Here is a 25,535-nt window from a genome sequence, read left to right as displayed (position 1 = left end):
TTTTTTCCACATGATTCCTGTTTTACTAATCCTGTAATTTGAGAAATACCTACTCACCATGTATTAAGTTCTTATGTACAGTTTTGCCTAATTCCCAATTTTCTGTTGTGCTTCGTTAACCAATGTATTATGTGTCTATTCCCAGACTGTTTTAATTATTGTAGCTTTATAGCGTCAGACTATCTCATAGGGCCTCCTTCACTCTTTCGGAATTTTCCTGGTTATTCTAGCTTATGTTCTTAATTTTTATTTTCTTTAATGTGTGTTTTTTTTGGGGGGGGGAGGGGAGAGTGGGAGAGGGAGAGGGGCAGAGACCAAGGAAGAGAGAGAATTTCGAGCAGGTCAGAGCCTGGCTAGGGGCGTGAAGTCATTAACTGTTAGATGATGACCTGAGCTGAGATGATGACCTGAGCTGAAACCAAGAGTCGACACTTAACCACCTGAGCCACCCAGGCGCCCCTACCTTGCTTGTGTTTTTTATATGAACTTTAAACCCAGTTTGAAACGCAGTCCTATTGGTATTTTGCATAGACAGATGCACAGGAGACGGCCTCGGTGGTGAGTGCCCGGGAGATCCAGGCCGTGGCGGAGCTGCTGCAGATCTCCCCCGAGGGCCTGCAGAAGGCCATCACTTTCAAAGTGACCGTGAGTCCCTGGGGACCCGGATCTACCAAGCCTCCTGCCGGCCCTTAGACAGCATGGGCTCCTCCCTCTGCCTGGCTCGTTCTTCCCTTTTCCACGCCTACTCTTCCTTCAAGACCTGATACAGGCATTCCCCCACCTCCAGTGGGCCACCCCTGACCCCTGTCTGGGTCATTACTTCCTCCAGGCTCCCACAACCGCTGGCCCTTTGTCCCATCCCAAGGCTGATCTCACTGTGTCTGCTCGTGCCCGTGTCTCCCCCCTTAGACCAGCAGCCCTGTCCCTGCCAGTGTAGGCAGGCAGAGGGGGGGATGAGGGTGTCCTGCTCCGCCGCTGGCCAACTGTGTGCCCAGGACCAGTCAGATCATCGTTCCTGCTCCCTTCCCCATGTCCCGCCTCCAATCCTCTGGGGGCTTCCTGGAGGTGGTGGCCAGCCTGCTGTCATTCAGGGGTCTCATCCCTCCCCAGGAGACAATGCGAGAGAAGATCTTCACCCCCCTGACGGTGGAGAGTGCCGTGGATGCCAGGTGAGTCCTGGTCCTCCACGCCTGAGCCCCCAGATCCGAGACCCCCCGCACTAGGCCCACCTGCCCCACACCTTCTCTGCTGCAGAGATGCCATCGCCAAGGTGTTGTACGCACTGCTCTTCGGCTGGCTCATTGCCCGGGTCAACGCGCTGGTGTCCCCACGGCAGGACACGCTGTCCATTGCCATCCTGGATATCTATGGCTTTGAGGTAGGGCCGCACGGGTGGGTGAGGGACAGGGGACATAAAGCGTCATCTCTCTCACGTCTCTGCCTATAGCCCACACCGTTATCTATCCTCAATCTCCTGCCATCACCTTCCCTCACCCGCAAGCACTTCCTGAGGCCACGGAAGGCAGGGAGGGCACTGGGCCGCCGGACGGGGGTGAGCGGGGCCCTGGTGAGGGGGACACACGGGCTACTGGCCAAGGAGGGAGCAGGCCCAGCCTCACCACCCACCTGGCAGGACCTGAGCTTCAACAGCTTCGAGCAGCTGTGCATCAACTATGCAAACGAGAACCTTCAGTACCTGTTCAACAAGATCGTCTTCCAGGAGGAGCAGGTGGGCGGGGCCTCGCTTAGCACTCTTGTCCCCTCCTGACTGGGCAGTGGGCCTCCTCGGAGCCTGACGGGATATGCTGGTCCTTTAGGGGCAAACCGGAGGGTGTCAGGTGGAATAGAGGGAAAGGCATTCTAAGCCAAGGGCCAGCACATGTGAAGGCCTGTGCTCTGGAGGGGAAGACGCTTGGTGCTGAGCCCAGAGAAAAGCCCTCTTAGAGGATCCTTCTCGCCCCGTACCGTACCAGGCTGGCCCAGGTGGAGGGAGAAGCAGGGCTCAGAGGGGGTTCGTGTTGCCCTTCTGGGGAAGGAGCTTCCTGTGCAAGCAGAGGGGCCCCTGGCCAGGCCCCTTCAGGTGGATCCAGCCCTGGAGGTGGGCGGATGGGAGCTGGGCAGGGTGAGGAGGCTGAGCCCCTGACGTCTGCAGGAGGAGTACATCCGGGAACAGATCGACTGGCGGGAGATCACCTTTGCTGACAACCAGCCGTGCATCAATCTCATCTCACTGAAGCCCTACGGCATCCTGCGCATCCTCGATGACCAGTGTTGCTTTCCCCAGGTGAGCCACGGGTGCCCTGTGAGCCTGGTCAGGTTGCTCAACATCTCTGGGCCTCCTGTCCTCATCGGGCCTGAGTCCTGCATTCTTCTGTGCTCTGGCCTGGGGACAGGAGATCAGGACACCCAGCCGGCCATTCACAACCTGGGGGTGGGTGATTGAGGCTGGAGAGGGGGCTGTGGGTGTCCAGAGGAGGGTACTAGCCTGGGAAGTTACAGAAGCCTTCCTGGAGGAGGTGACCTTGAGGTTGGGCCTCAAACTCTTGATTAGAAGACACGAGGGTAGGGTGGGCGCTCTGGGCAGTGGGACTAAAGAGTACAAAGAAGGCTGGGCTGGAGGGTGAGGCAGCTGGGAGGTAATGGGACACTCCTGTCTGGGAGGGGGGGGTCCACTTAAGCCTCCCCACCCAGGGCAATGGGTAGCCAGAGGAAGCTGTGACTTGCTTCTCCCCAGTGCTCCCTGGGAACCAGTTCTCCCTGGACAACTTGTCACTAGCCCAGGAGCAGGGTACCCAGGTTCCCCACACACCCGCTGACCCTCGCCTGCCCCCAGGCCACAGACCACACATTCCTGCAGAAGTGCCATTACCACCACGGCGCCAACCCACTCTACTCCAAACCCAAGATGCCGCTGCCCGAGTTCACCATCAAGCACTACGCAGGCAAAGTCACCTATCAGGTGAGACCCGAGACAGCACGCACGGCCCCCAGTGCCGCTGTTCCCCGCAGCTGAAGATGGAAACGCAACGTGGGCTGCAAACGCTCCCACCTGGTTCTAGTTCTGGCCCTGCCGATCCTCAGCTGTGTGACCCTGGGCAAATTGCTTCACCTCTCTGAGCCCATCTCCTTATCTGGAAGATGGGGATAAGGATAGTGCCCATCTCACGTGCTGAGTGTGAGAAGCCTGGGGCTGGGGGTGGGTGATAAAGAGTAACCGTTATCAGCACTGATGTGGTCACTCTCATCACTGTTATCTGACACATTCCAGCTTTTGTCCCCGCCTGGGCCTCATTTTCCTCATCTGTAGGACAGACGCAGGACAGTGTCCTCCACCGAAGAGGGGGCTAAGAGCCACACTGGTCATGGGAAGCTTTGGCTAGGACTCCCCTCCCTGGAGGATGGGAAGGGTAGTGGAGGCAGAAGGGGAGGGGACCATAGCAGGGGGAAGAATCCAGCACCTCCTAGGACAGACAGGGAGATGGGAGGCCTGGAGGGGCAGGCCCAGGGTCCCCCAGGGGCTGTGAGCCCCTGACCTGCTGGAGGGAGGCAGGGAGGAGGAGGGGAGCAGACAGGCTGATGCACATGGGGATAGGGGTAGGCTGTCCCCCCTGCCTACCAGTGGGTCCAGCCCAAACTGCCCTGTCGTTCCCCCTTTGCAGGTGCACAAGTTCCTAGACAAGAATCATGACCAGGTGCGCCAGGATGTGCTAGATCTCTTTGTGCGGAGCCGGACGCGGGTGAGCAAGCCTCGCCTCCTGCCCTCTGGCCCGGCCCCAGAGCACACAGCCTACCATCAGGCCCCTCTCTTAGTCCAGGAAATGGGGAGGTCCCCTGGCGCTGGTCTCGCCTCTGACTCGTCCTGGCCCCGGCCGGGTTCTGACCTTGACCCCAACCCTAACCCAGAGTCTTGCCTCGCTCTGTCTTTTCTTCCATTCTTGATCCTGTCTCCTGAAGGTCCGTGCCCCTGGCCGGCCCCACTGGATTGCCTTGTCTGTCCTCTGGCCCATCCTGGCCCTGCCCACCCAGCTGTGCCCTGCCTTATCCCCTCACTGAGCAGTTCTCCCAAATGGCCTGTTGTGCTCAGCCACCCACCCCGCTCTCTGGACCTCCACCTTCTCTCTTCCAAATGGGAACCCTCCTCCTGAGGTCATTGCCAGAGTTCATGACCATGTGTGTAACAGGCCAGCTCAGGTGCACAGTCAGTGCCTGTGTGTTCCCCAGACTGAAGAAAAAAACAGTCAGCCCAACCACGGGATAGGTCCTCTGCGAGGCACAGGTCACCCTGACTCGGGAGGTGTGTGATCTGGGAGGACAGCAGCCTTGCAGAGAGGGCAGGGGCCCAGTGGGTTAGTTTGCTGATCACTTCGGTTTGGAGATTTGACTCCTTTTGTTCTTAACTCCTTTTGTTCACCCCCTCAACCTCTATTTCCTCATTTCTGTCTCTCGGCCCCCATCTCTCCCCGTTTCCCTGTCTCTCGGTGCCTTGACCACTGTCCCGGCCTGCTGCCCGCCCCTGCTCAGGTGGTGGCACACCTCTTCTCCAGCCACGCGCCACAGGCTGCCCCTCAGCGCCTGGGCAAGAGCAGCTCTGTCACCCGGCTCTACAAGGCGCACACAGTGGCTGCTAAGTTCCAACAGTCACTCCTGGATCTGGTGGAAAAGATGGAGAGGTGAGCATGGCGTGCGGGTGGGCACCCAGCCTCACCTCTGACCCACCCCGTGACCCTCGGGTAAGCACCTCCCTTCCCTGGGACCTCATACTACCCTCCTCCCACCTCCGTCCAGGTGTAACCCCTTGTTCGTACGTTGCCTGAAGCCCAACCACAAGAAGGTATGTGATGGCTGAGGTCCCTGGGAGAGCCATATTCTCTTCCCCATGCTGTGTGACCTTGGGCAAGTGGCTGTGCCTCTCTGGACCTCCATCTTCCCAGCCCACTGTGGGAGCTATTTGTCATCGATAGTGCCATTTGCACACGGGTAGGCTAGTATGCCAACTCCTCATCTGAGCTTTCCTTACAGGAGCCAGGGCTCTTTGAGCCAGATGTGGTAATGGCACAGTTACGCTATTCGGGGGTGCTGGAGACCGTGCGGATCCGCAAGGAGGGCTTTCCAGTGCGCCTGCCCTTCCAGGTGTTCATCGACAGGTACCTCAGCCAGGGTGGGTCCTGAGCTGCCCAGATCCTTATCCAGCTCCCCCATGGCCCCAGGAATACAGAACCCAAGGCAGGACAGAGCTTGCTGTGCACAGTTGCTCAGGTTGTGTGCCACACAAGATTATTACCTGCTAGCTGTCACATGGCAGGTACATTTCTTATTTTGCCTTTTCTCAGGCTTTTATTGTTAACGTGTGGAGATTCCGAGGGAATAATTCTAGGTTATTATGACAAGTTTCCAGCAGGTGGCGGTAAAGCGTCTTATTCGACTGAAACTCTCTGCTGGGATTTTTCTGACAGTCAGAAGTGGAGTCTGGGGATGGAGTGCCTATTTCTTATCAGAAGACACTATGACTAGGGAGACTCCGTGGTCTAGCGGGCAGCTGGGGGTAGGTCCCTTAGCCCCAGGCTGAGTTTGCGCCCCTGCAGGTACCGCTGTCTAGTGGCCCTCAAACACAACCTGCCAGCCAGTGGGGACGTGTGTGTGTCGGTGCTGAGCCGGCTGTGCACGGTCACGCCAAATATGTACCGCGTCGGTGTCACCAAGGTGAGTGCCACCCCCCACGCGGTCCCTGAAGCCCCGCGTTCAGGGGTTTTAGAACCGGAGCCTCTGGAGTCAGAAATGCCCAAACTAAAGATCCCTGGCCCGGAGGCCGCGCAGTTGAGTTTGGTCGATGGAATGCTCACTCTGCCTCTGGACCTTTGCTCGGGTAGCTCCCACGGCCTAACTCACCATCCCTCTTTGTTCTCCCTCTCCAAACTCAGCCTGCGCGGCTGCCCCCATCTAGTCTGTCTCCACCGCCTTCTGGAGGGGAGGGGCCCCAGTCCGCTCCCCAGGCCCTTATGTGCCTCGATGCCTGCCTCCTCTCCTCAGCTGTTCCTGAAGGAACACCTACACCAGCTGCTGGAGAGCATGCGCGAGCACGTCCTGAACCTGGCAGCCGTCACGCTGCAGAGCTGCCTCCGCGGCTTCTTCATCCGGCGGCGATTCCGCTCCCTGCGCCGCAAGATCATCCTGCTGCAAAGTCGGGCCCGTGGCTACCTGGCCAGGTACAGCCCAGACACGGCAGGCCTCCCCGGAGCCCTAGGGCTAGGCGAGGCTTGGGAGAGGCCATACCTGAACTGGGGCAGTAGGCCCCCTGTCCTGGCGGCGTGCAAGCTGAGAGTCGGGGCCTCTGCGGGAAGGATGTTGGGATTCTCTAGGTCTCTGCTTTTGGACGTCCCGCCCACCTACCCCCTGGCCCTTGTGACTGATGGGCGGGAATCTTTCCAGCCAAGAGGGGTCCCACCCTGCATCCTAGGAGCCCCAGTAGGATGTACATGCTGGAGACAGGTTAATCCAGGCCCTGCCACTTAATGTGCTGTGTGATCTTGGCTAAGTCACTGCCCCTCTCTGAGCTCCAGCTTCTCTTTGAGCACAGAGCTGCCACACTGACCGTGGGCAGTGATACCCAGGCCAGGCTGGCGTGAGCATCTCCGTATCTCCGTCACCTTGTGATCCCAACCCCTGCCCCTCCGTCCCCCCCCCCCCCCCAGACACTTCTTTCCTCCCCACCCCCAGGCAGCGGTATCAGCAGATGAGGAGGAGCCTGGTGAAGTTCCGGTCCCTGGTACACACATACGTGAACCACCGGCATTACCTCAAGGTACAGTCCCACCCCTCACCCTCCTCCCGGGAGCCAGGCGACAGGGAGAGGGAGGAGGCACTTAGCACCCAGGAGGAGACTGTTGGCCTCAGACAGTCTTGGGTTCGAATCCCCACTCTGCCACTTACTAGCTGTGACCTTGGCCTTCTGTATCCTCACTTTACCCGTTTACCCCCTGGGGTCTTGGAGGGGGGCGGGTTCAATGAGCTATTGCGCAGGAAGGAATTGGCCTGTGCCGGATTCACGGTGGGGCCTTGAGCAGTTGGGTATGATGGAATTTGTCGACCTGAGCAGCACTGGATATGGTCTCGCTCTTACCTTAATGCCGGTCTTGGCTTATTGTCATCTAAACCAACCACCAGAAAGACAATTGCAATCCCCAAGGCCCCGAAGAACCACCTGGCTTCTACTGAAGGTTTTGTGGAGCTCAGAGAGGATTCCATCGCACATCTCTCGGCTTCTCCCCAGAAAGCCCCCTGTGGGTCTTTCCCTTTCCCCAAAGGGTTACTCCCTCTGCCCCTTACCTCTTTCTCTTTTTCCCTTCCTTTCCTGTTTCTCTGGCCATGCTTTTGCCTTCCCTCTGCCATCTGCGAGGTGGGGCAGATGTCCCCTTTGCTTCTCTCGCCCGCTGCCTCGTGCCGGGCCGGCTGCCCCCGGGCCCGAGGCCTGCCGTCGCCTCTGCCCACCGTTCCCCGCCTTGACCATCTGCTCTCCTGCAGCTGAGGGCAGAGCGGAGGCTCCGGGCGGAGGAGGCGCGGCTTCGGGAGCAGGAGGTGGGTGTGGGGGCCGGGCGGCAGCCAGGACAAGAAGGGAGGCTTGCAGGTAGAGTTGTGGCGGGCCTGGCCCTCACTAGGCGCCGTCCCTCCAGGAGCTGAGCAAGCGGGAGGTGGTGGCCGTGGGGCACCTGGAGGTACCCGCTGAGTTGGCGGGACTCTTACAAGCCGTGGCAGGTACTTCCGTGCCGGACGGTGGGGTGGGGGTGGGCGTGGGCAGGCACAGGAGCCTGGCACCTCATACCCTCCTCTCTCCACAGGCCTCAGGCCAGCCCGGGTGCCCCGGGTGGTCCCCGTGCGGACTCCCCGGCTCCAGGCCGAGCCCCGTGTCACACTGCCCCTGGATATCAACAACTACCCCATGGCCAAGTTTGTTCGATGCCACTTTAAGGTAATGGCTGGCATAGGCCCAAGTGGCTCTGGCCAGTGGGCGCTGACCAACTAAAGCTAACACTGTACTTGCCCAGGGGCCGGCTCCTGGCCGTGCCCTGTGGCATGGGGTAATGAGCCCTTGAGTTGTGGATCGTGAGGAGTCTGGGGGCTCCCGGGGAAGCGCTGGACAGAAGCAGTGGGCCCTCGGCGGCTTAGGAAGCGGCTGTTTGCCAACCAGTTGGAAATATTTCAGAAATTTAACAACCGGTAGGGCCACAGTCATCCCTACTCTCACTTCTGGCTCTCCAGGAAGGGGGGCTCTCCAAGGGGCGCAGATAGTCTCCACCGCCAGCTTGCTGAGGGCCAGTCTGCCCCTCTTCAAGCCTCAGTTTCTCCATCCATACACTGGGGAAAGGAGCCCTTACCTCACAGGCTCCTGTGCCCCCACCTGGCATAGGGTAGTGGATCCAGATGTGCCCATGAGTCCCAGGTCTGTCCCCACGCCCCTGCCCTGTGCCCCCAGGAACCTGCCTTCGGGATGCTAACCGTGCCCCTGAAGACACCCCTCATGCGGTTGCCAGTAGAGTGCCATGCAGAAGCCGTGAGCATCTTCAAGTTGGTATGGGTCTGCCCAGGTCACCCCTGAATTCACAGGCCTTGAGGCCCCTTGTCTCTCTCCCCTGGATGCTCTACTAGCCCAAGCCCTTAAGCCCAGCCCTCTTCTTTGGAGGAAAGACTTCTGGGGGTGGGGGTGGGGGTGGGGGTGGGGCCAGGAGATAAAATCTGGGCTCCACTCTGGGCTAGGCTTTGAGGATTGGGAGTCTTTCTTCTCCCAGCCATCTTCCTGGCAAAGAGGCTGCCCCAGGGCCTTTGTGGAGCTTCCCAGGAACAGCAAGAATAGATCAGGCCCTCTCCTCGAGGACTTCCTAGTCTGAGGGTGGAGGTAGAATAGGCCTAGTCTGAGGGGGGAGGTAGAGTAGGCCTGACCAGTGACTACAAACATGGACAGAGATGAGGCATGGCGGCCGGGGAGTCCAGACTGGGCCCCTAATCCAGTCCTGGACAGAATCAAAGAGGGGGCATGTGAGCTAGAGTGGAAAGGGTCAGAATTCACCAGCCAGGACAAATGGAGAAGGCACAGAGGGAAGAGGGACTTGATGTAGTCAGAACACATCAGTGGATGAGAGTGAGAAGAGCAGGGGCAAGAAGGGGTCAGGAGGTCTTGGCTGACAGATCTGGAACTTGGGATCTCATTCTAAGGGCCCTAGGGAGCCAAGGAAGGTGCTTCCATGGGAGGTGGTGTGGTCAGATATGAATGTTAGAAAGTACTCTCCAGGGCCTGGATGGAGTAGGAGGTGAGGGGCTGGCTGGAGGCCAGGGATGCAGGGAGGGCTGGGGCTGTATGGGCAGCTGTCGTGGGAGATTCACGAACAGGTGAGAAGGTCAGTATGTGCTTTGGATCTTGACTTTTCTCATAGTCGGGATGGACCACCTGGTCATTTGGCATAGGATATGGCAATTATATTGTAACACAGGGGGCCGTTACGTGGGCTTTCCTGGGACACATGGGAAGCACGTGAGAGGGGTGCCCGTCGGGGGTGGGGCCCTGGCACGAACAACCTTCCAAGAGGCCCAGGAGAATCTGTTTGTGGCGCAGATCCTGCGCTTCATGGGCGACCCCCACCTGTATGGCGCCCAGGAAAATGTCTTCGGGAACTACATTGTACAGAAGGGTCTGGCGGTGCCCGAACTTCGGGATGAGATCTTGGCACAGCTGGCCAACCAGGTGTGGCGCAACCCCAGCACCCACAATGCCGAGCGGGGCTGGCTCTTACTGGCTACCTGCCTCAGTGGCTTTGCACCTTCATCGCGCCTCAACAAGTACCTGCTCAAGTGAGTGGAACCGGGCAGGGCCAGGGCATGGGGACAGTGACGCTGGCATGAGACCCTGGGCTGGGATGTTAAAGGGCCGGCCAGGAGTGAGGTCTCTGTGCTTGGAAGCTGAGGCATGGGGGGGCCGGTCAGGGGCTGTTCTCTTTCTCTCTCGGGCTCAGAGGAAGAAAGAAGGGCAGGTCTTCACTATGGAGAGTAGGGCTCAGGTAAAACTGGATAAAGGATTTGCAGAGCTCAGAGGGTGGCAAGACCGGGGTGTGGGGAGTTTGGGAAAAAGGCACTGATCTCATGTCATGGGAGTAGAGCGTGTCTGGACTCGAGAGAGTCTGGGTTCAAATCCCAACTCAACCTATAAAGCGTTGTAATTGCTATGTGAGCGAGGTTATTGTCAGCATCCTGATGGTATTGATAATGATGATGAGGCCGATGATGATGATGATGATGATGATGATGATGTCACCCTGTTGGGTGAGAAGGATGATTTGCAAGAGAAAGAGCTCAGGCAGGCCCTGGGTGTAAACCCTAGCTCTGACACCTATCTGCTGTGTGTCCTGGGGCAACTCCCTGCCCTTCTCCGAGTCTCTTTCCTCGCCTGTAAATTAGGAATGGTGAGCCTAAGAGCGTGCAGAGCTTCACCTGGGCTGTGTGCAGTAGGTGGGCAGCTCACTTGGTCAGTCTTGCTGCCAGGTTGGGACCACTGCCTTGCTGTGCGGGGCTTCCTGTGGGCACAGTTCTAGGTTCCTTCTTTCGGCCACTCTGGGCCTACTCCCTGCTGCTCCTGGCCAGGCCCGACAGCAGCAGGAAGGGGGACAGGAAGCCAGGTATGTGGATCACCTGCCCTGGCAAGGATCAGGCTTGTTGGTCCTGGGCCAAGCTGAACCCTCACGGTCATCTCCTGCATAGGTGGGAACTTGGAGGCAGGCTCAGAGAGGGCAGATGACTGCACAGGGATGCTTGGTGAAGGAATGGAAGGCAGAGGCTTCCAGAGTCCAAGTTCTTGCCCATACCCTGCTGTAGCCCCCAGCCTGTCAATGACATTTTGCTCCAACAAGTTTTGGTGGGCCTTTCTGGAACCTCTTTGGCCTATCCTTTGGATCTCTGTGCCGGCTTAAGATACTTCTGGTTAGCCTGGGACCCTTTCAGCTTAGTCCTAGAACTCTGGGATAGCCTGAGATCTTTTTTAGTCTAGCCCCAGAACTCTGAGACTGACCAGAGGCCCTTTCAGCTTAGTCCTGGACCTCAGGGCTGTCCTGGGACCCTTTCAGTATCATCCCAGAGCTCTGGACCATAGCCCGGGACCCTTCTGATCTAGCCTCAGAGCTGGGGCCTTCTCAGCTTCACCTTAGAGCTCTGGACTAGCCTGGGCCTCCGTCAGACTAGACTTAGAATCCCTGTCTATCCTGGCCTAGCCACAGATCCCTCTTCATCCTGGTTCCAACTCTTACCCATCAGGTTTGTGTCTGATTACGGGCGGAATGGCTTCCAGGCTGTGTGTCAACACCGCCTCATGCAGGCCATGGGCCGGGCCCAACAGCAGGGTTCTGGGGCAGCCCGCACCTTTCCCCCGACCCAGCTCGAGTGGATAGCAACCCAGGAGAAGGCCAACATGGCGTTGGATGTGGGCTGCTTCAACGGTGAGCTGTCCTCTCCACACCTTGTGCTGCCTTCCCTTCTCTCTCTATCCTGCACAAAGGGGCACCTGGAGTCCACGGGCCCCAGTAGAAGCCGTGGGATGTTCTGGAGTGGGGAGGAGCCCTCTGGGTGTGGCTCTGGAAAGAGGTCAGCATGTGGGTGTGGGGGCTGGACCTAGAATGGGGGAAGGGAGCTGGGGCTTCGAGGATGCGGATCCAGGGTCCAGGACAAGCGTGGGGAGGCCTAAGAGCAGGGTGCAGGTGGGGAAGCAGTAGGCCTGGACCTCAGATGCATCCTGGCTGAGCCCAGCACCTGCTGCTCCCCCAGGTGACCAGTTCTCCTGCCCGGTGCACTCCTGGAGCACAGGGGAAGAAGTGGCTGGAGACATTCTGAGGCACAGGTCGGCACCTGGAGTGCCCCACCTAGAACATGCTTGTGAACCTGGGAAGGAGGGAGGGGAGGGGCAGAACACCAGATCCCCCGTGGGGTCCGCTGTGGTCATGCTTGGGGTCTGGCTTATGTCCCAGGGTTTTCCTAGGCAGTACCTGTTGGCTGCGTGCCTCATTTCTGTCCCTCCATGTGCTGTCACCAGGGGGCTGACAGATGGCTGGCGTGGCTGGACAGTGGCCATGAAGAATGGGGTCCAGTGGGCAGAGCTGGCAGGCCATGACTACGTGCTGGACCTGGTGGCGGATCTAGAGCTGCTCAGGGATTTCCCGAGACAGAAGTCTTACTTCATTGTGGGTGCAGAAGGGCCCGTGGCCGGCAGGGGCGGCCCCAGAGCGTAGGTGGCTACCTGAACCCTTCGTGCAGATGGCCTCTCCCAGCGCAGTGCTCCCCTCCCAACTGCTGGCTAGGAGCTGAGTTCTAAACCTAGGCTTTAAGGAATCTCTGCACCCAATGTGGGGCTCAAACTCACAACCCTGAGCCCTAGAGTGAGATGCTCTACTGCCTGAGCCAGCCAGGCACCCCATTTTTAAAGGAGAGTCAGCCGTTTCCAGGGCCCAGAGGAGAACATGGTGGTGGTGGTGGGGGGGGTGATTCTGGGAGGGCCATGATCTCGCGGGAGGTCAGCTGCTCCTTGTCCCCCCTTCCCTACAGGGTGTTTGGGAACAGCTGGGACTCAGACTCGGACACTCCCACCAGACCGGAGCCCCAGGGACATGTGCCCAAAGTGGCTGACTCCGATGGGTACTGCAGCCACAATGAGGACCGTACAAATGGGGAGACTGGGGCCTGGAGAGGGACAGCGACCCACCAAGGTCAACCAGCAGTGGCCACTGTCTCTGGTGGGGAGGGATCCTGGGGAGTGTACAGGGTGATCAGCAGGAGAAAATAACTTGACTTTTCTATCTCCCTCACACACCAGACTCAGACAGCCTTGGAGAACCCTCTGTGCCCCACAAGGGACTGGACTGCTACCTGGACAGCCTCTTCGACCCCGTGCTGTCCTACGGGGATGCGGTAGGCTTGGGATGGGATGTTTGCAGACAGCTGGGACCGCATGTACACATCAAGTCACGCACCCGCAGGGTGACACAGGAGCCTCTCCCAGCCAGGGCCTGGGAGTGGTTTGTCTCATCTGGGTCTCCTGGGGGCCAAAGGAGGGTGTCCTCATGGCTAGGGAGGCTCCTGGCTGGGACCCCAGAGGGACCCACGGCTGAAGGTTCAGCCCCCTCCTCTGGTGAGAGCCAGCCCCCTCAGGCACCCTTACTCATTCTGGGAACTCCCAGGAGCCCCTGCATGGCATGATATGTGGCCCTGAGCAGGGTACAGCTCCTCTTTGAACCTGTTTACTCCTCCGTGGAGGGCAGAATGGGTTGGGGGTTTGCAAGGCTGTGGGGGTACTGCCTGGGATGCTGCAGGGGCAGAGGCTGGGCGTGAGCAGACACTGGGCTGGCGGGAGGCCCCCGGGACAGAGGAGGTGGCCGGTGTCAGGTGCCCGTTGCCTTGGAACCTCGGGAGTATGGCATTGCGGCAGACACTTGAGCCATCTGCTGTCCCCAGGACCTGGAGAAGCCAACAGCCATTGCCTACCGCATGAAAGGGGGAGGCCGGCCTGGCGAAAGTGGCAGCAGCAGCACTGAAGACCCCCCCAGGAGACCCCCAGAGCCAAAGCCAAAGCCAAAGCCAAGTCAGTGCCTACCGCCAGGGTGGTTCCAGGGTTGGGCAAAGAGGAGCCCCCCCCCCCCCCCCGCTGGTTCTCGGGGCTCCTTCACAGGCGAGAATGGGGGCAGCCATGGGTGTGGTGGGGGCGAGTCAACGGCAGGGTGGGGGTTAGATAGGGAATTCCACTTCCCTCCATCTCTCACCCCTTGGGATCTACGCCCTCCGACTTGGCTCCCCCAGTCCCAGGCCTGGATGCCTCCACGCTGGCTCTGCAGCAGGCCTTCATCCACAAGCAGGCCGTGCTACTGGTGAGTGCCGGCTGGGCTGCGGGAGGTGCCCTGAGCACGGGCCCGCCTGGTCACCACCATCACCTCTTCCCAGGCCCGGGAGATGACCCTGCAGGCCATGGCACTCCAGCAGCAGCCCCTGAGTCCCGCCCCAAGGCCCTTGCTCCCAGAGGTGAGCCCGGCTTGCCCAGGTGAGCACTGCGCTGCTCCAGGGCATCATGGTGCCTCTCTGAGCCCATCCTGGGCAAGCACGGGGTCCCTGAGAACGGGCTGATGTGTCCCAGGAAGCGCACCTTCTTCCCTGTTCTCTGCAGAAACCCCTAGCTCCAGAGGCATGGCCGAAGTTTGTAGGCACGGGACCCCCAGCCAAACCCGTGCTCCTGCGCTCCACTCCAAAGCCCTTGGCCCCGGCCCCTCTGGCCAAGGCCCCAAGAGCCCCCACCAAGCCCGTGGCTGCCCCCATTCTAGCTCAGGACCGGGCTTGTCCAGAAACCTGTGAGTGTCCTATCCCAGCAGTGGGGGCTTCCCAGGACAGGACTGGGGGTGTGGTTGTGCTCCTTGTGGCCTTATCCTGTCCCCGCCCCTTGCCCACAGCTTCGCCCTGCCCGGAGCTGGTCCGGTATTCAACACTCAACTCGGAGCACTTCCCGCAGCCCACACAGCAGATCAAGAACATCGTGAGGCAGTACCAGCATCCTCCCCGGGGAGGCCGGCCCGAGGCCCTCAGGTCAGCTGTGCCCCGACCCCAGCCCTCCAGCCCTCTGGACGAGTGGCCTCCTCACTGTGCCTGAGTGCCCATTAGCAGTGTGGCCATCTACCCAGTTAGCAGCAACCTTTAGGGAGTGAGTTTGTTTATGATCTAGATGAGCCCTTTAGGCAGAGGGGAAGGCCCAGACTGCTGCTCTCTAGGTTGTGCTGTGTGATCTCAGGCCAGTCTCTGATCCTCTCTGGGTTCTCATGTGTAATGATGGGGGTCGGGGGAGGGGGGTGGAGGAAGAAGGTCCCTGTCATAGGAATTTGTGGCTGGGAAGAAGAAACTCATGTCCAATCCACCAGGAAGGATGGCGGAAAGGTGTTCGTGAAGCGGCCAGACCCCCGCGAGGAGGCGCTGATGATCCTCAAGGGGCAGATGGGCCACCCGGCGGCAGCCTCTGGCAGCCAGGTGAGGGGCGGTTTCTGGCTGGGCCCAAGCAGAGCAAAAGACAAAGCGGGGCCTTGGAGAGCTTCAGCAACCAGCTGCCCCCACGAGCTAAGACCTGTTGCCCCCTGAGCGCTCTCTTTGTGGTGGGGACAGGTGCCTAGAGAGGCCGTGGCCTTGGTGAAGCCAGTGACCAGCACACCACGGCCATCCATAGGACCCACTCCAGGTGAGGGGCCAGGAGGGGAGGAGGGGCAAAAAGGCTGCCGTCTGAGTGTATGAGGAAGCCTGTGTGAGCACAGGTGAGTCCTGGGCTACATGTCAGTGGCGTGCGTGTGTCTGTGTCCCCGAGCCCACGTGGAAGTACCAGGTGGACACTTGTGTAAGCATGCCAGCACTTAAATAACACTGACTTCAGGCCAGGCCCACTCTGGCCTCACTGAATCCTCACTAAAATCTTTCAAGGAAGTACTATTTTTGTCTATATGTTACAGATGGAAAACAGACGCAGGGAGGTTAGTGACTTGACCATGATCACACAGTTCAAAAGTGTCAGATCAAGTGTCTAAACCAGCCCTCCTAGCATCACCATTGGAACCCTAATCTTTACGTTCTCTGCCTATGGTAACTACAGTGAATCTTAACGGATGTAAATCAGCTCGCATCATGTCCGTGCCAGAAATTCTCCCGTGACTCTAAGGATGAACTCCAGACTCCTCACTATGGCCTATGAGACCCTGCATGATCTGCCCACCTTCCCAACCTCATCCCTTCCCACTGTCCCCTTGGCACACACAGTTCCTGGAACACAGCAAGCCCACTCCTACCTCAGGGCCTTTGCACTTGCTCTGCTTAGAATGCTCTTCCTCAAAAGATCGTTGCATGCCTTCTCATCGTTCCAGTCTTGGCTCAGTGTCTTCTCAGAGAGGTACGCCAGATCACCGAGACCAAAGGGTCCTCACAGACCAGCCCCTAGACTCTTTCCCAGCTAGCCCGCATTTATTTCCAGCCCAGCTTCTAGAATTGAGAGCTTTGTTGTTTCTTAATTGTCTGTTCCACCTACACCTATCACGAGACTTTAAACACAAGGGCGGGCTCTTTGTCTATAACGTTCACCATGGTACCCCCAGCCTTTAGCACAGACCTGCTGCATATACGAGGGTGTTGCATGTATGTGTCAAATGAATGACTGAGCCAGGGTTGAGTGGTAGGATTGTACAGGTGTGCCCTCAGGATTGGTATGTGTGCAGCCTGGGGTGTGGGAGAGCACCCAGCCCCCGCCCCTTCCCCGACAAGAGGTCGCCCCTTTGTCCCCTTCCTCATCAGCCCTGCCTCTCTCACTCATGCCTGTCCCACTCACTGTGCTCCCCAGTGGCGCCTTCGCGGTCCCTGGAGCCCCCCGAGGAACCCCTGCAGACGCGTCTGCACCGCCTAGTCAACCCCAACTACTACGGCTACCAGGATGCCCCCTGGCGGATCTTCTTGCGCAAAGAGGTACCCGGCCAGGGTGGAGCCAAAGCCGGGGCTGATGGGGGCAGGGCCCCCTCCCTAGCAGAGAGCGGGGAGGAGGGGCGGGAGTGGGGGCACAGGAGCCTGGTCTGAGCCAGAGGGCAGAGTCAGAGCCAGGGGCCCTGGTGTTATGGAGCCAGCCGTATCTGGCTGGGGGTGGGGCCGAGTGTGAGGCACAGTGAGGGGACTATCCAGAGGGCCTCACGGGAGCCCCGATCCCGCAGGTGTTTTACCCCAAGGACAGCTACAGCCACCCTGTGCAGCTGGACCTCTTGTTCCGGCAGGTGAGGACTTCTCTTCCCTTTCTGGCTCGGTGTACTCATCAGGGCAATGGGTACATAGACTAGCCGTCTGCCGATTTCACTTTTGTACTCTTAGATTTGGGGTCCTTGACCACAGTGAGGATGGGAGGTTGTTCTAGTGAATTTCCCACCCTCATGGACAAGGTCAGCAAGCCCACGGTTCGATTTAACCAGACACACGGATTGTCTGCGTTAGATGGGACTCAGAAGTCAAATCCGAGCCCTACCACGTGGATGAGGAGACTGAGGCCTAGGAAGGGCAGCACTGGTTGTGGAAAAGAGGAGAAAGGGGAGGGTCCTTAGTAAACGAGATCTGATTCACACAGATGACCCCACTGCTCTACCAATAGGACCCTCTACATTCCCACTCACCCTGGAACCGTGCAGCCTGAGTTCCCAGCTGGGGGGGGGGGGGGGGTCCCACGAGCTCCCTGCGTTGTGGCCCCTTCCCACAGATCGTCCACGACACGCTGTCCGAGGCCTGCGTGCGCATCTCCGAGGACGAGAGGCTCAAGATGAAGGCCCTGTTTGGTACCACAGGGGGAGGGAAGGGACGTTGCTGGCACAGCCAGCCAAAGCCAAGCCGGCCCTTTCCAGAGGACGGACCCAGCCCCATTTGCCTCCCAGACACCCCTGGCCTCTTCCATGGCCAGGCTGCCACTCTGAGTTCAGTTTTGCCTAACACAGCGTGTGGCCCTAGTCATCCTGTCTGTCCGTGGATCTTAGTTTCCCAGTGTAGACAGTGAGGACACACTTTTCCAATACGTTCTTGCTGGGTGTCAGCCTCCCTCCCTGCAATGTGGGCTGGCGGGGGAGGGGAGAGACCCATCCCTGACCTGACCTGGCATCCCTCAGCCCAGAACCAGCTGGACACGCAGCGGCCGCTGGCAACAGAGAGTGTGAAGCGGGCCGTGGTCAGCACCGCACGCGACAGCTGGGAGGTCTACTTCTCCCGCCTCTTCCCAGCCACGGTGCGAGCCCCCTGCCAGCCCCTGCTCACCCAGAGGCTTCAGGGATGAGGCTAGGAGACTCTCACATGTCCCTTATCCCCACCCCAGGGCAGCGTGGGCACTGGCGTGCAGATCCTAGCTGTGTCCCACACGGGCATCAAACTCCTGCGGATGGTCAAGGGCAGCCGGGAGGCTGGTGGGCAGCTGCAGGTTCTGCGCACGTACAGGTGACCGGGAGGCAGGCAGGCGAGAATGGGGTCAGCTGGAGACGGGGTTAGCGGACTGGCATTAGCATTTCCTCACCGACTCTTTCCCAGCCAGTTACCGAGTGCCTGTGATGTGCCAGGCTCTGTGCCAAGCCCTATAAGCAAGCCCATTTTAGAGATGGGGAAACCGAGGCTCAGTGAGAAAAGTTGCTCTCAGGTCAGCCAGGAAGCAGATGAGCTAGGAGCCCATTATTACCCTCTCCTGCCTTTCAGACCACACCTCAGCCCTGCCCTCACAGAGCTCACTGTGCAGCGAACGGTGTCTGTGTGGTGAACAGCCAAATTTTAGTGCAGCCGGGAAGGGAAGGGTGTTCTGACATAAGACCTCACTGAGTCCTTGGGCCCCCTCCCCTGCCAGCAGCCCCTTTTGTTCTCTGTCACACAAGGACAGGAGTAGAGCCTTGTTCATTGGTCGCGTGAAAGATGCAGAGAACTTGGTCAGTGGGTGAAAGAGATACGTGTGTGGGCAAAACCAGGGGGGTTGGATCAAGAGGCAAAAACAAAAAAAAGAGAGAAAGGCAAAGGGTAGTGAGGGCTGGAGTGTCAGTTCAAAGGGTGATGAGAAGTGAGCTGGAGCCACAGGCAGAATGGGGAGGGGAGGCTGGGCAAGTTCTCAGGTCCCCCGGTGGCAGGGGCAGGGGGGCTGAGGCGGGGCTGGGCTTTGGGAATGGTACAGGGCAGAATGAGAAGGATGGGTGGGGAGGAGGGCACCTCTGGCCAGGGAGCCCTGCCTTCATGCCACTTTCCCGTTCTCCAGCTTTGCGGATATCCTGTTTGTGACCATCCCCTCCCAGAACATGCTGGAGTTCAACTTGGCCAGCGAGAAGGTCATCCTCTTCTCAGCCCGAGCCCACCAGGTCAAGACCCTGGTGGATGACTTCATCCTGGAGCTGAAGAAGGTCAGGATCGCCCTACAGATGCCCCCCTCCTCAGGTGCTGGGCCCCTGGCCCCAGTGGGGAAGGTGGGGCCAGGGGCCTCACCATCAGGTGGGGGATGGAATGGGTAAGCCCTGTGCATGGACTCTGGGGCCTGGGTTCATCTGATTCAGGTCTCCAGTGGTTTACACGGCCCCCCTTCTACTTGTACAACGCCCTTTCCTCTCTCACCTGGGGAATGTTCCCTTCCCTGATGAATCAGGAAGGAATACCTATGGAGGAGAGGAGCAGGGGAGTGGCCCCAGGCTTCTGGGAGGAGGGGGATGGGACTGCAGCCCCTCACCCTGCCCCTGGCTGATGCAGGACTCAGACTACGTGGTCGCAGTGAGGAACTTCCTGCCCGAGGACCCGGCCCTGCTGGCCTTCCACAAGGGCGACATCATTCATCTGCAGCCCCTGGAGCCACCTCGAATGGGTCAGGGCCGTGGGACGGAGCGGCTACGGGAGGGGGAGGCTGGGCAAGGGGGCCTCCCTCCAGGTGCTGATGTAGACTTCACCCCCAGGCTACAGTGCCGGATGCGTGGTCCGCAAGAGGGTCGTGTACTTGGAGGAGCTGCGGCGCAGAGGCCCTGACTTTGGTGGATATCCCCGATCCCCCCGGTCCGGTCTCCAATGCTCCCAAACCTGGAAAAGCTAAACAGTCTGCCCCGGTTTCACACACTCACACCGCAGATGCTCTGTGGGGGTTTCTCGGTGCCCCAGGGGGGTCTGGCCCGGCCAGGTCTCCTTGGGTACCTGCTCTGGCCAGCCCGGTCCTCCTGGTGGCCACCTAGCCCAGCTCTCTGCCTCCATATCTGGATGTGGGGTCTCCATGAGTATTCGTGTTCCCACGCATGTGGCCCGGGTCTCTCTCTCTCTCTGCCTGGGAGTCTACAAGCACCGTGTTTTCTGCTCCATCTCCCGCTGAGGGAATGTCTTCCCTTCCCCTGTTTCCTCGTCTGCAGATAGGCTCCGTGACATGCCCCCCTCACAGAGCACTGAGGCAGGGTCAAGAAGGTGCTCGAGTATACCTAGAGGGTCCCCTGAGTCCCAAGACGAGACCCTCCTGTTTGTCTCAGACCCTTTACCTCCCCCCCCCCCCCCCCCCCAGGCTGGAGGTTTGGGACCATCCACGGGCGTGTGGGCCGCTTCCCTTCTGAGCTGGTGCAGCCTGCGGCCGCACCTGACTTCCTGCAGTTGCCAGCCGAGCCTGGCCGGGGCCGTGCTGCTGCGGTGGCCGCTGCGGTGGCCTCCACGGCTGCCGCACGGGAGGTGGGCCGCAGGAGGGAGGTGAGACCGGCAGGGCCAGGTGATGGGGCTGAGACAGCGGAGGTGGGTGGGTGGTGGTCAGCCCGACTGTGGAGGTGGACAGGAGCAAGGTCGTCCTGGCCGGGACAGGGCGAACTTGGTAGGGTTAGCCAGATGTGTGACCCATGGCATCCCACCAGAGGGGGTTGGAGGTGTGGCCAAATGGGGTAAGGATGGTGGGGGTCAGCAGAAGGGTTGTGATGAGGCCCGTGGGGCAGCACCAGCCTGGGGGCCAGCAGGTGGTCGACCTGGGAGGGGGTGGGGCCAGCCGAATGGGGCAGGGTCAGCCTTGTGGAATGGAACCAGTGAGGGGCGGAGTGAGGTAAAACTAAGAAGTGAGGGGCAGGGTCAGCTAGGACTAAGCAGCTGGGGAGGCCAACCCCAGGATGGGATGTGTATGGTGGGGGTGGGGGCAGATGTGGCAGGGCTGGGGGGTCAGGGGGTCAGCTGGACATGTGGTAGGTGTGACCAGGCAGAGGGTGCCAGGACAAGTGAATGGCGGTGGGGCCAGATCAGGTGGGGTGGGGGGCAGCCTGAGAGGGTCTGGCCAGAGTCATCCTTGAGTGTGACCAGGTGTGACCGGGTGTGGCAGGGCAGGCCCTCTTAGCTCTGGCCCTCCCGCAGGGTCCCCCAGTCAGGGCTGGCTCCCCTGACCGTGCGGAGGACGGCCTGACTCTCCCACCGTACACGATGCTTGAGTTTGCCCAGAAGTATTTCCGAGACCCTCAGAGGAGACCCCAGTGAGTGGTGGCCCCACCCCTTATCCTCACTCTGAGGAGGGGAGGGTCTTTCTGGGGCTTCTCCCAGCCATCCAAGGCGGGGAGACCCCACTTCTGGCAGGGGGATGAGAAACCACCCCGATGTGAGGTCCGCCTGCGGCCTCCGCTTCTGGGAGCCATGGGAGCCTTCGTGCCTGTTTGACTGACATTGGGTCAAGAACATTCTGTGTGGGAAAAGGATGTAGCCAAAGGCTCGGAGACAAGACTTGTCAGTAGCACCTGTTTCCTGTTGCAGGGATGGCCTCAGGCTGAAATCCAAGGAGGGTCGGGAGTCTAGAACCTTGGAAGACATGCTTTGCTTCACCAAGGTGTCCAGCCCCAGGCCTGTTTCCCCATCTGTAAAATGATGACGCCAGAGCCCCCTCCCAGGCCCCTCGGGCAAACAGTCTTGTCCTCAGTGGGACCCCTCCCAGCCCTCAGCAGCCTAAGGGCCTGGATTCCTCCCAGGAGCAGCATCCCTCCCACTGTCAAGCCTGTCTCCTTTTTTGTGAGGGGGACTCTCCTGTCTCGTGTGGCCCTCCTCTTTCTGACTTGTCCGTCTGCCATCATGACACGGACCCTCCCTCCCCCCACAGACCCCACTCCAGGAATCTCTCATCGAGCTCAGCGACAGCAGCCTCAACAAGATGGCCACCGACATGTTCCTAGGTGTGGGGTTGGGACTGTGGCCAGGGCCTTGGGTCAGGGGGGATCCAGCACTGTGTGACCCTGCTCATCCCACTTCTGTGGCCCTCAGAGTCTTCCCCTCTCCTCAACTCAGACCTGGGGACCCTTTAAGGGAAGAGGAGCCTCCCAGCTGCCTTTGGCCATGGCCTCCCAGGGACAGACCCAACCTTGGGATGCCCTGGGGTGAGTGGGCAGCTGGGTGTCTGGTGGCCTGAGTGGGACAGGTCTTTCCTACAGCTGTGATGAGGTTCATGGGCGATGCCCCGCTGAAGGGCCAGAGCGAACTGGACGTGCTTTACACCCTCCTGAAGGTCAGTCCAGCCGATTTTGTCAGATGCTTCCTTTCCTGCTGTGTGGCTCAGTTTCCCCATCTGTCAACCAAAGTTTCAGGACACGGGGGTGGGAAGCCCAGAGAGGAGTACATCCTGCAGGTGGGGTGGGGGCTGGGGAAGGGACCCCAGGCTTCTCTCCAGGAGCTCACCCTGTTCTCGTGTGCCTGATGTGTGTGGTGTGGGCCCCGGCATGGCCTCGGCATGTGACCTGGCCTGCCCTCCTTCAGCTGTGTGGGGACCATGAAGTCATGCGGGACGAGTGTTACTGCCAGGTTGTGAAGCAGATCACAGACAACACCAGCACCAAGCAGTGAGTGAGCTGGGCCTTTACCTCTGCCCTCTTGTCCCCACTCTGTGTCCTTGCTCTAGGAGGGGCCAGTTCAGCCTCTCACCTGCCCAGGCCTTCCCTCCTGATTCTCCCCCCTCATTCTCTCCTTCACTCAGTAGGCAGAGTACACGTACTTCGAATTGCCGGGTCTGGGACAAGACCCGTCGTCCTCTGAGAAGCCGTTGTCCTCTGAGCTTCAGTTTCCTCCTTTGTAAAATGGCAGGAGTAATGTGTATGTCCAGGTTCCTGGTTGCACGCGACAGAAGCCCAGTTCAAGCTGGTTTAAACAAAAGAGTTCAGGTGACTAAAAAGTCCAAACGTGGATTCAGGCATAGCTGGATCCAAGGGTCATTAGGAAGCAGTCTTTCTCTATATTCCGGATCTGCTTCTCTCTGTGTTGATAGCGTTCTTAAGTAGTATCTCCAATATGCTGGTAAGATACCAGCTCTGGAGACGCATTTTCCAGCTCAGTAATCCTAGGGAAAGCAAGATTGACCCAATATTTGCAGCAAAAATGACCCAATCCAATCTTATTGGCTTACTTGGTCCCGTGGCCATTCCTGAGTCAGCCACAATGGCTGGAGGATACAGAGATTTGATTGGCTGGTACTGGGCCAAATATTTGTCCCCAAACCAATCACCATATCCAAAGGAAGACCGAACCCTTAATTGGCCAGACCTGGACCAGACCCTACCACTACTCCTCACGGTCCCAGCAGGCACCCCCTTGCCCTCCTTCAAGGACCTTCACCCAGGAGCCTCCACAGAGGGATTCTACCGGGGAATCCTTGTGGGGTGTGTGTGTGCGTGTGTGTGTGTGTGTGTGTGTGTGTGTGCACGCGTGCGTGCATGTCCGGCGTGTCACGTCAAGGGCCTCATCTCCTACTTTCCCTGTCTCCCACCCTGGCTTCCCGAGCAGATCGTACCTCCTGCGTGGCTTTGGGGCCCACCCGCCCTCCTCTCACTGGCCAAGGAGGAGCATCCTCACAAGACAGGAGCTGCCCGAGAGCCAAAGAACTCCAGCCCAGTCCTGGAGACTCCTGGCATGGCCCTCCAGGGCTGTGGCCACCCGCAGTGTGTCCCTGTGTGTGTGTGTTCCTGCAGGGACAGCTGCCAGCGAGGCTGGAGGCTGCTGTATATCGTGGCTGCCTACCACAGCTGCTCCGAGGTCCTCCAGCCACACCTTGTTCGCTTCCTCCAAGATGTGAGCCGGACTCCGGGCCTGCCCTTCCAGGGTGAGGGGCCTGTCTTCGTGGGGATTGGCTGGGAAGCCAGCCGCGGGCGGAAACGCAGAGGGCTTGGTCCCTCACATGCACATGTTTACTCGTATTAATTCTGTCCCCAAACACTTGCAGGGGTCCCGCAGGGGCTGATGTGATGGGTTATCCGATCTAACGCAGAGAGTGGCATGTCAGGGAAGACTTCCTGGAGGAGGTGTGGCCCTGGGTAGTGAGCACATGGAAGGGATTTCTAGGTGGACTGAGTGGCAGGAGCAAAGGCCTAGAGGTGGGCATGTGTGGCATGTGGGAGAAGGAAGGAGGCGGCAGGGCCTGGAGTATGGGGCGAGGCCCTGCTTCTCTGGCCACTGCAAATCAACAAGGGTCTTGGGTGGGTCTGGGCAGGGGTGAGGCCCAGCCGGTGGCAGGGTCTCAGCCTCTCTACTCTAAAAGTATGGAGGGAAGGGGCCGGTCCTCGGCCTTACCCCCACCCTTGTTTCCGAAGCAACCCCTGGATTTCCCCTTAAAAACGTTTAGGGCTCCGTGGTCCTCATGGCAGTCATGAAGAAGATAGGAAGCCTCAATTTGTCTGCCTCTGAATCCTTCTCTCTTTTGGTTTTTTTTTTTTTTTTCAGTTTACTTATTTTGAGAGCGTGCACACAAGCAAGGGAGGGGCACAGAGAGAGAGAGAAAGAGAGAAAGAATCCTAAACAGTCTCCGTGCTGTCAGCACAGAGCCCTATGTGTAGCTCGATCCCATGAATCCCATGAGATCACGACCTGAGCCAAAACCAAGAGTCGGACACTTAACTGAAAGAGCCACCCAGGCGCTCCATGAATCATCCTCTTCGATTTGGTTAACATTCCCAGAGTCTAAGATGAATAGACCCAGCTCCATGAGGCAGGGCTCCCAGACCCATGAAGACAGCAGAACGTGCCCTAGAACTCTTGCCTCGACCTCCCCAGAGCAGGGTGAGGGCACATTTAATACAGAGAAACTTGGTGGAATCTTCTGCCCTGGACTCTGAGTGAGGGAGGGCAGTTGGCAAGGGGGTCTCAGCTGGCAGGGGCACAACCACATTACCATAGCCACGCAGCGTGTTGGGGACATACCCCCCCCAGTCAACAGCTGCAGGTGACGGCTATTTCCAAGGCTCCTAGGCAGCCAAGGGGACTGTGGGCTAGCCAAAAGGCTTTAACCACGTGAGCTGTGGGTTCGAATGCAGCTCTTACACTCCAGCTCTCAACCTTGGGCAAATTACCGTCCCTCCCTGAGCTGCTTCCTCAGCTACCAAACAGGAGAGTAAATGCCCCATAGGCTGTGGAGAGAAGCCAGTGGGCTCATGGCTGGTGGCCAGAAGAGCCTCTTTGCCCCGCTGCCTACCCCGGGCAAGGCCTTGACTCCCTGTTTCTGTAGGGATTGCCAAGGCCTGTGAGCAGAACGTGCAGAAAACCTTGCGCTTCGGTGGCCGCGTGGAGCTCCCCAGCAGCATGGAGCTTCGGGCCATGCTGGTGAGCATGGAGTGGGGGGTGGGGGGTGGGGGCACGTCAGGATGAGTGTGAGACATGAGCCCTGTCCAGAGACCCCGTGTGCACTCACTGCTCAGAGATGTGCCGTCAGGCCCTATCAGGTCCAGGTGCACAAGTGTTCCTGCACAAGCCTGTCCAGAGCCCCGTGGCTCAGGGACTAACATGGCAGGGGACAATTGCTGGCCCAGATCCCAAGTCCTAGCCTCTCTCATCTCCTCCCTTCTCTTTGTCCCAGGCGGGCCGCAGTTCCAAGAGGCAGCTCTTTCTTCTCCCCGGAGGCCTTGAACGCCACCTCAAAATTAAAACATGCACCGTAAGTGAGGGAACGTTTCTGGCAGGCAGGTGCTGGAGGGGTCGGGGCACCTCAGCCTCTGGGGTGGACCTGGCTCAGAGTCGTACTGCAGAGGCAGAATTTGAACCCTGAGTCTCTC

At 59.2% G+C, this 25,535-nt stretch overlaps 1 protein-coding gene across 1 annotated transcript in view; it reads left to right on the top strand.

Annotated features, from left to right (window-relative positions):
* Positions 1 to 25,535, top strand: part of MYO15A (myosin XVA) — a 51,025-nt gene that overhangs the window by 15,587 nt on the left and 9,903 nt on the right. Inside the window, exons 12-58 of the mRNA XM_060647113.3 lie at positions 532 to 645; positions 1,111 to 1,169; positions 1,255 to 1,378; positions 1,634 to 1,729; positions 2,153 to 2,284; positions 2,834 to 2,959; positions 3,660 to 3,737; positions 4,522 to 4,670; positions 4,786 to 4,831; positions 5,020 to 5,144; positions 5,583 to 5,700; positions 6,028 to 6,203; positions 6,715 to 6,799; positions 7,519 to 7,572; positions 7,668 to 7,749; positions 7,833 to 7,963; positions 8,468 to 8,563; positions 9,602 to 9,837; positions 11,290 to 11,471; positions 11,797 to 11,869; positions 12,062 to 12,253; positions 12,571 to 12,731; positions 12,839 to 12,933; positions 13,477 to 13,603; positions 13,819 to 13,886; positions 13,960 to 14,037; positions 14,180 to 14,360; positions 14,460 to 14,592; positions 14,922 to 15,027; positions 15,160 to 15,232; positions 16,376 to 16,497; positions 16,737 to 16,796; positions 17,270 to 17,345; positions 17,670 to 17,785; positions 17,873 to 17,991; positions 18,788 to 18,929; positions 19,270 to 19,381; positions 19,470 to 19,544; positions 20,057 to 20,235; positions 20,878 to 20,993; positions 21,268 to 21,340; positions 21,608 to 21,680; positions 21,936 to 22,009; positions 22,258 to 22,340; positions 23,463 to 23,593; positions 24,992 to 25,086; positions 25,340 to 25,417. Of these exons, the coding sequence (XP_060503096.3) occupies positions 532 to 645; positions 1,111 to 1,169; positions 1,255 to 1,378; positions 1,634 to 1,729; positions 2,153 to 2,284; positions 2,834 to 2,959; positions 3,660 to 3,737; positions 4,522 to 4,670; positions 4,786 to 4,831; positions 5,020 to 5,144; positions 5,583 to 5,700; positions 6,028 to 6,203; positions 6,715 to 6,799; positions 7,519 to 7,572; positions 7,668 to 7,749; positions 7,833 to 7,963; positions 8,468 to 8,563; positions 9,602 to 9,837; positions 11,290 to 11,471; positions 11,797 to 11,869; positions 12,062 to 12,253; positions 12,571 to 12,731; positions 12,839 to 12,933; positions 13,477 to 13,603; positions 13,819 to 13,886; positions 13,960 to 14,037; positions 14,180 to 14,360; positions 14,460 to 14,592; positions 14,922 to 15,027; positions 15,160 to 15,232; positions 16,376 to 16,497; positions 16,737 to 16,796; positions 17,270 to 17,345; positions 17,670 to 17,785; positions 17,873 to 17,991; positions 18,788 to 18,929; positions 19,270 to 19,381; positions 19,470 to 19,544; positions 20,057 to 20,235; positions 20,878 to 20,993; positions 21,268 to 21,340; positions 21,608 to 21,680; positions 21,936 to 22,009; positions 22,258 to 22,340; positions 23,463 to 23,593; positions 24,992 to 25,086; positions 25,340 to 25,417 (5,220 nt within the window). The remainder of the gene's footprint in view (positions 1 to 531; positions 646 to 1,110; positions 1,170 to 1,254; positions 1,379 to 1,633; positions 1,730 to 2,152; positions 2,285 to 2,833; positions 2,960 to 3,659; positions 3,738 to 4,521; positions 4,671 to 4,785; positions 4,832 to 5,019; positions 5,145 to 5,582; positions 5,701 to 6,027; positions 6,204 to 6,714; positions 6,800 to 7,518; positions 7,573 to 7,667; positions 7,750 to 7,832; positions 7,964 to 8,467; positions 8,564 to 9,601; positions 9,838 to 11,289; positions 11,472 to 11,796; positions 11,870 to 12,061; positions 12,254 to 12,570; positions 12,732 to 12,838; positions 12,934 to 13,476; positions 13,604 to 13,818; positions 13,887 to 13,959; positions 14,038 to 14,179; positions 14,361 to 14,459; positions 14,593 to 14,921; positions 15,028 to 15,159; positions 15,233 to 16,375; positions 16,498 to 16,736; positions 16,797 to 17,269; positions 17,346 to 17,669; positions 17,786 to 17,872; positions 17,992 to 18,787; positions 18,930 to 19,269; positions 19,382 to 19,469; positions 19,545 to 20,056; positions 20,236 to 20,877; positions 20,994 to 21,267; positions 21,341 to 21,607; positions 21,681 to 21,935; positions 22,010 to 22,257; positions 22,341 to 23,462; positions 23,594 to 24,991; positions 25,087 to 25,339; positions 25,418 to 25,535) is intronic.

Source organism: Panthera onca, chromosome E1 (genome assembly GCF_046562875.1).
Source record: "Panthera onca isolate mPanOnc1 chromosome E1, mPanOnc1 haplotype 2, whole genome shotgun sequence".
Classification (NCBI taxonomy): domain Eukaryota; kingdom Metazoa; phylum Chordata; class Mammalia; order Carnivora; family Felidae; genus Panthera; species Panthera onca.
Note: the sequence above shows the minus strand (reverse complement) of the source record. Positions and strands in the feature narration are given on the sequence as shown.